The 12,936-nt window shown below is 36.7% G+C and overlaps 1 protein-coding gene across 1 annotated transcript in view; it reads right to left on the bottom strand.

Annotated features, from left to right (window-relative positions):
* ADCYAP1R1 (ADCYAP receptor type I) overlaps positions 1 to 12,936 on the bottom strand; it is a 490,746-nt gene that overhangs the window by 79,041 nt on the left and 398,769 nt on the right. The window contains 1 exon segment of the mRNA XM_053715660.1: positions 9,259 to 9,320. Coding sequence (XP_053571635.1) covers positions 9,259 to 9,320 — 62 coding nt within the window.

Here is a 12,936-nt window from a genome sequence, read left to right as displayed (position 1 = left end):
TAATTCCGATTGGCTGATAGAATTCTATCAGCAAATCGGAATCTAAGGGACGCCATCTTGGATGACGTCACTTAAAGGAACCTTTATTCATTGTTAGTCGTCGGAAAGAAGTGGATGCTCCGCATCAGATGTCTTGAAGATGGACCTGCTGCATGCCGGATGGATGAAGATAGAAGATGCTGTCTGGATGAAGACTTCTGCCCGTCTGGAGGACCACTTCTCCCGGCTTGAATGAAGACTTCTCCCGGCTTCATTGAGGACTTCTTGCTGCTTTGTTGAGGACTTCTCCCGGCTTCATTGAGGACTTCTTGCTGCTTCGTTGAGGACTTCTCCCGGCTTCGTTGAGGATGGATGTCGGCTCTTCAAAACTGTAAGCAGATCTTCAGGGGTTAGTGTTTGGTTTTTTAAGGGTTTATTGGGTGGGTTTTATTTTTAGGTTAGGGCTTTGGGCTGCAATAGAGCTGAATGCCCTTTTAAGGGCAATGCCCATCCAAATGCTTTTTTCAGGGCAATGGGGAGCTTAGGTTTTTTTAGTTAGGATTTTATTTGGGGGGTTGGTTGTGTGGGTGGTGGGTTTTACTGTTGGGGGTTGTTTGTATTTTTTTTACAGGTAAAAGAGCTGATTTCTTTGGGGCAATGCCCCGCAAAAGGCCCTTTTAAGGGCTATTGGTAGTTTAGTTTTGCCTAGGTTTTTTTTATTTTGGGGGGCTTTTTTATTTTGATTGGGCTATTAGATTAGGTGTAATTAGTTTAAATATCTTGTAATTTGTTTCTTATTTTGTGTAATTTAGTGTTTGTTTGTTTTTGTAATTTAGGTAATTGTATTTAATTTAGTTAATTGTATTTAATTTAGGTAATTTAATTGTAGTGTAAGGTTAGGTTTTATTGTAAGACAGGTTAGGTTTTATTTTAAAGGTAAATTTGTATTTTTTTATTTATTTTAACTAGGTAGTTAGTAAATAGTTAATAACTATTTAGTAACTATTCTACCTAGTTAAAATAAATACAAACTTGCCTGTAAAATAAAAATAAACCCTAAGCCAGATACAATGTAACTAATTAGTTATATTGTAGCTAGCTTAGGGTTTAATTTACAGGTATTTAGTTTTAAATATGAATTATTTAGTTATTAATAGTAGATTTTATTTAGATTTTTTTAAATTATATTTAAGTTAGTGGGTGTTAGAGTTAGACTTAGATTTAGGGGTTAATAAATATAGTATAGTGGCGGCGACGTTGGGGGAGGAAGATTAGGGGTTAATAAATGTAGGTAGGTGGCGGCAATGTTAGGGACGACAGATTAGGGGTTAATAATATTTAACTAGTGTTTGCGAGGCGGGAGTGTGGCGGTTTAGGGGTTAATAAGTTTATTATAGTGGCTGCGATGTCAGGCATGGCAGGTTAGGGGTTAATAATTTCATTTTAGTGTTTGCAATGCTGTAGGGCCTCGGTTTAGGGGTTAATAGGTAGTTTATGGGTGTTAGTGTACTTTTTAACACTTTAGTTATGAGTTTTATGCTACAGCTTTGTAGTGTAAAACTCATAACTACTGACTTTAGAATGCGTTACGAATCTTGCAGGATAGGCTGTACCGCTCATTTTTGGCCTCCCAGAAAAAGCTTGTAATTTCGGGGCTATGGAAGTCCCATTGAAAAAAGACTTTACGAAAATTGCGTAAGTTAATTTGCGGTACGGCCAAAAAAAGTGCGCGGGACAGCTGTACCTACAAGACTCGTAATAGCAGCGGTAGTGAAAAAGCAGCGTTATGAGCCTTAGCGCTGCTTTTTTACTCATAACACAAAACTCGTAATCTAGCCGATTGTTTGGTAAATAGAGCTCAATTTCATTAAAGATAACTACAGCCACAGGAGGAAAACAAATAATGTGGTGAGTAGTAACAGTCTTTCTTTAATACCTTTACCTTCACCACTAAGTAAGTTCACTGCTGGATGTATTTATACATTAGTATTAGTGTGTGTGGGGATTCTGAGTTAGCCATGAAAATAATATATTTCTTTCAATATATCAGACTAGGAAATACATTTGGATTAGTCGAAATCTTCAGTATGTGAATAGAATAAGGTAACAAGTGTTGGAGTGAAGCCCAGCCTATGGGAAGGGCTGAGCCAGTGTGAGAAGAAAGAGACGTCCAGTCTGTAAGAGGAACTGGACAGATAGTGGATGGAGAAAGCTTATGCTAGGCCTTTAAGTAAAACCTAGAGCCCTTGAATGCTATACAATAGAATTTAGTTTCAGGGACTGAATGATATAGAAATAGCGAAATGGTATCTCTAAACCTGACCAAGTCTACTTTCTCTTTTTGAAGTCCTCAAGGTTCACTTGATTGCTAAAGTAGTGGACACATTAATTTACAACTCGCCCTAATTAGCCACAATAAAGAGAGCTAAGACACTCAACAGAAATCATCATAATGCACAACGTAATTGCAAATACAGGGAGTGCAGAATTATTAGGCAAATGAGTATTTTGACCACATCATCCTCTTTATGCATATTGTCTTACTCCAAGCTGTATAGGCTCGAAAGCCTACTACCAATTAAGCATATTAGGTGATGTGCATCTCTGTAATGAGAAGGGGTGTGGTCTAATGACATCAACACCCTATATCAGGTGTGCATAATTATTAGGCAACTTCCTTTCCTTTGGCAAAATGGGCCAAAGAAGGACTTGACAGGCTCAGAAAAGTCAAAAATAGTGAGATATCTTGCAGAGGGATGCAGCACTCTTAAAATTGCAAAGCTTCTGAAGCGTGATCATCGAACAATCAAGCGTTTCATTCAAAATAGTCAACAGGGTCGCAAGAAGCGTGTGGAAAAACCAAGGCGCAAAATAACTGCCCATGAACTGAGAAAAGTCAAGCGTGCAGCTGCCAAGATGCCACATGCCACCAGTTTGGCCATATTTCAGAGCTGCAACATCACTGGAGTGCCCAACAGCACAAGGTGTGCAATACTCAGAGACATGGCCAAGGTAAGAAAGGCTGAAAGATGACCACCACTGAACAAGACACACAAGCTGAAACGTCAAGACTGGGCAAAGAAATATCTCAAGACTGATTTTTCTAAGGTTTTATGGACTGATGAAATGAGAGTGAGTCTTGATGGGCCAGATGGATGGGCCCGTGGCTGGATTGGTAAAGGGCAGAGAGCTCCAGTCTGACTCAGATGCCAGCAAGGTGGAGGTGGAGTACTGGTTTGGGCTGGTATCATCAAAGATGAGCTTGTGGGGCCTTTTCGGGTTGAGGATGGAGTCAAGCTCAACTACCAGTCCTACTGCCAGTTTCTGCAAGACACCTTCTTCAAGCAGTGGTACAGGAAGAATTCTGCATCCTTCAAGAAAAACATGATTTTCATGCAGGACAATGCTCCATCACACGCGTCCAAGTACTCCACAGCGTGGCTCACAAGAAAGGGTATAAAAGAAGAAAATCTAATGACATGGCCTCCTTGTTCACCTGATCTGAACCCCATTGAGAACCTGTGGTCCATCATCAAATGTGAGATTTACAAGGAGGGAAAACAGTACACCTCTCTGAACAGTGTCTGGGAGGCTGTGGTTTCTGCTGCACGCAATGTTGATGGTGAACAGATCAAAACACTGACAGAATCCATGGATGACAGGCTTTTGAGTGTCCTTGCAAAGAAAGGTGGCTATATTGGTCACTGATTTGTTTTTGTTTTGTTTTTGAATGTCAGAAATGTATATTTGTGAATGTTGAGATGTTATATTGGTTTCACTGGTAAAAATAAATAATTGAAATTGGTATATATTTGTTTTTTGTTAAGTTGCCTAATAATTATGCACAGTAATAGTCACCTGCACACACAGATATCCCCCTAAAATAGCTAAAACTAAAACAAACTAAAAACTACTTCCAAAACTATTCAGCTCTGATATTAATGAGTTTTTTGGGTTCATTGAGAACATGGTTGTTGTTCAATAATAAAATTAATCCTCAAAAATACAACTTGCCTAATAATTCTGCACTCCCTGTATATTATATGCACATATTAAAAAAATGTTATGTCCCTTTTAGGTTCATTCCCTATTTGACCTCAGGCAGTGTTCAGTGATCAGGAGTTGTCAGTGGAATAGCTTAATCAATTGTTTTAAAGGCACTGTGATTTCCTGTCATCCCTCAGGTCATACTGACATTAATGATGTTCACACAATCAATATGGAAATATTTTCCAGTCATTATATGCATATTCAGAATGTTTATACAGACCTACTTATAAATCAAATAAGCTGTGTCTCATTCACTCACTGAAAGGATTGAGGGTGGCACTGTTCCTTCAAATAGTATTACAAACTTCTGCATTATGACACCCTGGTTGAAAACCAAGTTTTTAACAAAGTTATGAACACTACTGCTAAACAGAAGAGGACACAAGATACAAAGTAACAGCTATGAATACTAGAAGTGAAATGTAAGAGAAATGATAGCTGCAGACATGGCCAAAATATTGGTACCTTTGCATTTTAAATATTAGTTCCCTTGCATTTTAAGAGAAAAACACAAAAAAGCCAGACTGGAGTTTGTAAAAATGTATGTTGACAAGCCACAATCCTTCTGGGAGAACGTCTTTTGGACAGATAAAACAGAAGTAGAGCTTGTTTACAGAAGGAAAAAAGAAGCTTTCAAAGAAAAGAGCACCATCCCTACCGTGAAACATGGAGGAGAGTCAGTGATGTTTTGGGTTGCTTTTCTGCCTCTGGCACTAGGTGCCTAAATCCTATGCAGGACATGATGCAATCAGAAGACTATTAAGGCATTCTGGAGCAAAACGTACTGCAAGTCATGGCCCTCCAGCAGGATAATTACCCGAAACATACCTCAAAAATCACCCAAGTATGGATGAGAAGAAAACATTGAACCGTTCTGAAGTGGCCTTCTATGAGTTCAGGTCTGAATCCCATTGAACATCTGTTTAAAGAGCTGGAACTCACAGTTGGGAAAAGGCACCCATCAAACCTAAGAGAACTTGAGCAGTTTGCTTAAGAAGAGTGGGCCGAAATCCCAGTTGAATAATGTAGCAATCTTATTCAGAGCTGCAGAAAGCGCTTGATTGCAGTTATTATCTCCAAAGGCTGTGTTTTGAAATATTAGGTTAAGAATATGAATATTTTTGCCCGTCCCATTCTCATTTATTTTACTCTTTAAAGTAATATGTGAAATAAAAGGGAAGTTCCTGTTCTACTTTTGTCAATTTTTATTAAGTTCAGGGATAATTGTATGTTTTCCTTAAAAAGTGGAAGGGTACTAATACTTTCCGCCACACCTGTATTTTTTTGTAAACATTTTAGCTTGATTAATTGTATTGATTCACAAAAAGATTAAAGGGGATACAGCATAAAAAGAAAAGGCTTTAATTTATTAACATATTTTATTATTGCACAGTTGCTAGCACATAACTCTGTTTTTAAACCCTGCAAAGGGGTTAAATTAAACACATGATTAAAATCAGCAAAAGATGAGCAATTCCCTACTTGGGCATTGCTGATGACTGAAGGCTACCATGTGTGCAACTTGTCATTATCTCATCAGATGTGTTCCACTATATTCCAGTAGTGCCCTTGAGCTGATTTTAAACACTCTTTTGCAGTGGTTAACACACAGGGCTAGATTACAAGTGGAGAGCAATTTTAATGTGCGCCCGTAAAGAGGCAAATTTAACGGGCGCACGTTAAATAACCAGCCACTTTGTGCTAAGCGCAATTAACCAGAGGTAAGACCTCTAGTTAATTAAAAAAGGTCCCCCAATCGCCCCCAAAATAAAGTGTACAGTTACTTTACGAAAATAAAAAATATGACCATCTTTAAAAAAATAACTGAAAAGTGCCTTTACATAGCGGTCTATGGGGACTGTGTTTTTACATGAAATATACTGTATATGTTTATAAACACACATATATATTTATTTATGTGTTAATATGTGAATATACACATATAAACCCTAAGATAGCTACAATATACCTAATAGTTACATTGTAGCTATCTTAGGGTTTATTTTTATTTTACAGGCAAGTTTGTATTTATTTTAACTAGGTACAGTAGTTATTAAATAGTTATTAACTATTTAATAACTATGTAGCTAAAATAAATACAAAAGTACCTGTAAAATAAAACCTAACCTAAGATACATTAACACCTAACACTACACTATAATTAAATAAATGAACTAAATTAACAACATTTAAATCAATTAAATTAAATTAGCTAAAGTACAAAAAACAAACAAACACTAAATTACAGAAAATAATAAACAAATTACAAGATATTTAAACTAATTACACCTAATCTAATAGCCCTATCAAAATACACCCCCCCCCCCCACCAAATAAAAAAAAACCCTAGCCTAAACAAAACCACCAATAGCCCTTTAAAGGGCCTTTTGCAGGGCATTGCCCCAAAGTAATAGGCTCTTTTACCTGAAAAAAAATACAAACAACCCCCCAACAGTAAAACCCACCACCCACACAACCAGTGTTAGCATTTTTTTCAGGTAAAAGAGCTGATTACTTAGGGGCAATGCCACGCAAAAGGCCCTTTTAAGGGCTATTGGTAGTTTAGTTTAGGCTAGGGTTTTTTATTTATTTTGGGGGGCTTTTTGTATTTTGATAGGGCTATTAGATTATGTGTAATTAGTTTAAATATCTTGTAATTTGTTTATTATTTTCTGTAATTTAGTGTTTTTTTGGACTTTAGCTAATTTAATTTAATTGATTTAATTGTTGTTAATTTAGTTAATTTATTTAATTATAGTGTAGTGTTAGGTGTTAGTGTAACTTAGGTTAGGTTTTATTTTACAGGTACTTTTGTATTTATTTTAGCTAGGCAGTTATTAAATAGTTAATAACTATTTAATAACTATTATACCTAGTTAAAATAAATACAAACTTGCCTGTAAAATAAAAATAAACCCTAAGCTAGCTACAATGTAACTCTATTAGTTATATTGTAGCTAGCTTAGGGTTTATTTTATAGGTAAGTATTTAGTTTTAAATAGGAATAATGTAGTTGATGATAGTAATTTTCTTCATATTTATTTAAATTATATTTAAGCTAGGGGGTGTTAGGGTTAGGTTTAGGGGTTAATACATATAGTATAGTGGCGGTGATGTTGGGGGTGGCAGATTAGGGGTTAATAATATTTAACTAATGTTTGCGAGGCGGGAGGGTGGCGGTTTAGGGGTTAATATGTTTATTATAGTGGCGTCGATGTTGGGGCGGCAGATTAGGGGTTAATAAATGTAGGTAGTTGTGGCGAAATTGGGGGCAGCAGATTAGGGGTTAATAAATATAATGTAGGTGTCTGCGATGTTGAGGGGCAGCAGATTAGGGGTTAATAAATATAATGTAGGTGGCGACGGTGTCCGGAGCGGCAGATTAGGGGTTAAAATTTTATGATAGTGTTTGCGATGCGGGAGTCCTCGGTTTAGGGGTTAATAGTTAGTTTATGGGTGTTAGTGTACTTTTTAGCACTTTAGTTATGAGTTTTATGTTACAGCGTTGCACCATAAAACTCTTAACTACTGACTTTAGAATGCGTTACGGATCTTGACAGGGTAGGGTGTACTGCTCAGTTTTTGGCCTCCCAGAACAGACTCGTAATACCGGCGCTATGGAAGTCCCATAGAAACAAAGACTTTATGAAGTTTACGTAAGTCGTTTTGCGGTAAGGCCAAAGAAGTGTGTGGTGACCCTAAACCTTCAAGACTCGTAATAGCAGTGGGCGTATAAAAGCAGCGTTAGGACCTCTTAACGCTGCTTTTTTACCTTAACACACAACTCACAATCTTGCCGAATGTTATCTGACTAGGAATCTTTACTATACTAACATATAAATGACAGTCTGATAAACAAGAAAAATTGAAAAAATCTATTTAAAACAGTAATGGTCATTTGGGCTAACAAAGGCCTATATAGGATAGCTGACACATCCTGTAACTCTGAGACGATCTCGTTCCAACAATATAACTCTCTTCCACCCTCTACACCACATTCCTGGTTTCACTACTTCCAATTAAGAGCTAAGATAGAAGAAGCAAATAGATCGCGAGTTTCAAGCGGCACTACATTATATGAGAAACTCTGCAGTTCAACCACTAGGACTAGAGGTACTATATCTAGACTATATCAGTTTTTATTCACTAAACAAAGGTCAGAGAAACCTTACTACATTAAAAAATGGGAAAAAGAAGCTAACCTTTCTTGGGACTTAACAGAATGGGCAAGCATAATCCAAAAAGGTTTAGCCTGCTCCATTAGCGCAAACTTAAAGGAGAACTATATTAAGGTAACATACAGATGGTACAATTACCCGGGTAGATTACATCATCTTCAATCGGTAACAGAACTAGAAGGTATACCTAGGTGCTACCGAGGCTGCCCATCAGAGGGCACATATACCCATATGTGGTGGGAGTGTCCTGAAAGTGCTAAAATTTGGGAGGCGACTTCAGATTTATTGAGTAAGATTTTTAATAGGCAGATTACACTGAATATGGAGCAGGCTCTCTTACATGCTCCTATTCCAGGATTACACAAACACTCCTTAAAACTAGTGAATATTATATGTACGGCTGCTAGAACGGTAATAGCGAAATATTGGAAAACAACTGTACCCCACTATGATATCATATTAAATAAAATCAGATTCTATCACCAGATGGAAAGCATAGCATCTAATTTATTAGATAAAAGGCAGGAATTCCTGCAGATATGGGAGGAGTGGACAGTATGGGAAGATACAGTCAGAATGCAAACCAGGAGATCCCTAGTATTATAAAATACCAGACTCTCTAAGAAAACTACCCCACAGGTGCTCAAACTTCTTTTCCTCCTCTCTCTCTCTCTTCTCTTCTCCTCTTCTCCAGAGGTCCTCTTACCACTACGTCTCTTCTCCTTTATATTATAAATGCGATTGATTGTTGGGGAGGTCTTTTCATGCTTATCATAAAAAGCCAGAAGGCCAATATGTATTGTCTTTTAGCAACAATATTGTATACAGTACCACCATTCCATGTCTGTTATGTGGTGGGCGGCTAATATGTATTGCTCAATTATGTGATGTAACCTAACTATTTGTTGCAAATGTCTTGTTTGGCAAATGTTGAGACTTCTTTGACAATAAAAAAATGTTACACTTCTGGCAAATTAGTAAAATAAATTATTTCAGTAGCTGCTAAGTTTTGGAAGATTGAAAATGTATTGTAATTTCATTGTATACATACCCCTGGTCATCAAAATGAAGTCTTAGTACCGCCCAAATAGTCACACATATCAAGGGAGTACCTGTAATATATAAAACAAAGAGATATTGGCTTGAATTAAGCAATAAGAAAATATCACATGAAAATGATGTATATACTGTAGATTTTCATGTAATATAATACTGGAAGTAAAGGTTTCTAGCTAGGTATATGTCAACTTAGAAATTAAAACAGACTCCTGAGTGCATAATGTAATAGAATATCTAAACTATGGCTAACATTTTCCACACATATACATATACTAAATAGCCAAAAGTACTAATAATTGTGTTCAGATTAGGGATGGGCGAATGTGCTTAAATTGTGTTATTCGTTTAGTAGAATAAATAGTCCTGTGGACATTCTTTTTGGACAATTGAATGTTGATATGAATGAAACCCATTAAAATTCGATTTTCGAATGTTACTATCGTTTTCGAATGTTCATAGATAGATCGAATATCCTCATTCAAAATTTTGAATTCCATTAAAAATTAAGGTCAATAGTTCATGTGGCAGGGAATTTAGTTAATTGATAAATTGATACATAGTGGAAACAAATATATCAATTTGAATGTTCCTATTTCGAATATTGCATAATTTGAATAGGACATTTAAAGTGAGCATTAGAAATACTATTACAAATACAATATCTCGATTCAAATATTTTGAATTTAAATATTGCATAATATGAATCGAATTATTAGAAAATTTTGAATCAAATATTATATTTAAAGAAAGCATTAGAAATACTATTACATTACAAGAATGTTAGAATGTTGTACAGACATTCGAAATTTGAAACAAACAAATGTGTTAAAATTCCTTAAATTTTTCGAATGTTGCAAAACATTCGCCCATCCCTAGTTCAGATGTTACAGTCACACGCATTGCTAACAGGTGTATAAAATACAGCACATTACCATGAAATCTCCATAGACAAATACTGACAGTACAAAAGGGTAATAATGAAGAGCTCTATGGGGTCCATTCATTAATGTGCGGACGGACATGATCCGATATAGCGGATCATGTCCGCCGCACATCGATAAATGCCGACAGCATATGATGTCGGCATTTATCATTGCACCAGCAGTTCTTGTGAACTGCTGGTGCAATACCACCATCTGCAGATTTGCGGCCGCTAGCGGGTGGTGTCAATCTGTCCGATCGTATTCGATCAGGCGGATTGCAGTCCGCCACCTCAGAGGTGGCAGATGAGTTAAGGAGCAGCAGTCTTAGGACCGCTGCTTCTTAACTTCCACTTCAGCCGGAATTGAAGTGGAGTGAGTCGAAGGCAGCATCTGATGCTTCAAATAGACCCCAGTGACTTTAAATGGGGCACTGTCATAATGAATTTTCTTCCATACTAAATCTGCCACTGTCAAATGCAATTGATATTATTGTGAGATGGAATCATCTATTAACAACATCAGCCCAGACATGAAGTGGTAGACCACGCAAACTTACAAAGTGGGGTCATGGAATGCTGAAGTGAGTAGCATGTGAAAATCCCCTATAATCTGTTGTGTCACTTATTACAGAGTTCCAAATGGCATCTGGAAGCAACATCAGAACAATAACTGTGCACTGGGAGTTTATTGAAATGCGTTTACTTACCATGGCTGAGCAGCTATACATAACCTTCACACCAACAAGTATGGATGCTATTCCTCGCCTCTCTCTAGTCATAGGTGCTGCCATATTAAACTCTAGCTGCTACTGCATTTTGTGTGCAGCAACTCCATTTCAGTTGCAGGTAGAGTAACCTTGGTTCAAAAATAGCAGCACCCATAATTAGAGGAGGTGCACAAAATGTATTTAGGGTTAGATTATGAGCGGCATGCTAACTGTTGTGCGCAAGCGAAAAGGGGTTTATTGCAGCTCTTTGTGTGCATATGAAGTGGCACGCGTATTATGAGTTGAAAGTAAACATGTTCGCTTAAACACAATCTAATTTAACGCAGATTGGTAAATTGTGACTTCACTAAAATACATGTAAAAGTACAGTTGCACTTATAATAACACCATCTAATAAAAAAATATTTTAAAAAATTGCAATAAAAAGCTATAAGGGCTCAAAGATATGAGGTCTCAGGTGTTAGAAAAAAAGGCTGCAAAGGGATTTAACATAAAGATACATACATACGCATGTCTAAGTATGAATATGTAAATATATATATATTTCCAACAAAATCAGAGGCAAACCAGGATTTCTTCAAAGCAAAAAAGTCAATTTTATTGACGTTTCGGGGAATAAAACTCCCTTTCTTCAGAACAAAAAATATACACACAAACCGTGCTTAAATATAGTGTAAAACAAACAGGTACTCCCTCTTCCTGTGAGAAAAAGTGCCAAAATTACATCATTTCTGGTAAAGGCTAGTGTGACCCAGGAAGTTTACAACATTAACTTCCAGGTGTACAGTGCAACCTTAACGGGACAGTCAAGTATAAATTAAACCTTCATTATTCAGATAGGACTTTTAATTTTAATTGACTTTCCAATTTACTTTTATCATCAAATTTGCTTTTTTTCTCTTGGTATTCTTAGTTTAAACTAAACCTAGGTAGGCTCATATGCTAATTTCTAAGCCTTTGAGGGCTGCCTCTTATCACATGCTTTTTAAATCTCTTTTCAACACAAAGAGACAGAAAGTACACGTGGGCCATATAGATAACACTGTGTTCAGGCACAGGGGGTTATTTAAGATTTAGCACAAAACAATGCTAAATTTAAGACAATAGATAATAAACAGTCACAGTCATGTGATCATAGGGCTGGAAGAAGGTTCCTAGATACAAGGTAATCACAAAGGTAAAAAGTACATTAATATAACTGTGTTGGTTATGTAAAACTGGGGAATGAGTAATAAAGGGATTATCTATCTTTTAAAACAATAACAATTCTATGATTGACTGTCCCTTTAATAAATGTCTACTTATAAATAACAATTCTCAACATCGAGCATCACAATGTTACATCCAGTATATCAATGTGATGAATCACCCATCAACTTATCATACCCTTATATTCAGTGAAGTCAGGTTTATAATCTAGTGTGTCCTAGTCATATGTTACCAATATTGTGTGCAGTATATCTCTGTCTAATTACCGGAAGTTACGTCACTTCCTGTGACCGGCCATAATGGAACTACAGAGAACTAATGCCACTTCCGGGACCAGTATAATGGGGATTGACGGGGGTTGTCTTCCGTCTTTTGACGGGATATATATCCCCATATTCAGTCATTGGTAAGAGTGTGTGATAGCGCAGATTTTTTTTTAGTTTGCGGTGTCACCACGATACCCCCTAGACCAATGTAGAGTTCCATCCTATAAGTGACGTACACTCTTAAATCACCCGTTACATGGCACTGAAGTGTCCTGATCTAGACTAACATAATGTTATGATTGACCTAACAGATGTGGGTTTTTTTGAAGGTGGTATAATAACCAGTAATTGTATCATTCTAGGATATAAGTGATGATGAAGTAGGTACCCTCTTGTATGACCTATAATAACACAAGGGTCAAGATATCTTACATAGTTGCCAATACTCTGAGTTCGTTATTAGAGTGTGTGCATAATTGTATTATTTTTTTTGAACATTGGATATATGGTTGATCACTTGAAGTTCGCTTATACTTACTTGTTGT

This window comes from Bombina bombina, chromosome 5, assembly GCF_027579735.1.
Source record: "Bombina bombina isolate aBomBom1 chromosome 5, aBomBom1.pri, whole genome shotgun sequence".
Taxonomy (NCBI): Eukaryota; Metazoa; Chordata; class Amphibia; order Anura; family Bombinatoridae; genus Bombina; species Bombina bombina.
Note: the sequence above shows the minus strand (reverse complement) of the source record. Positions and strands in the feature narration are given on the sequence as shown.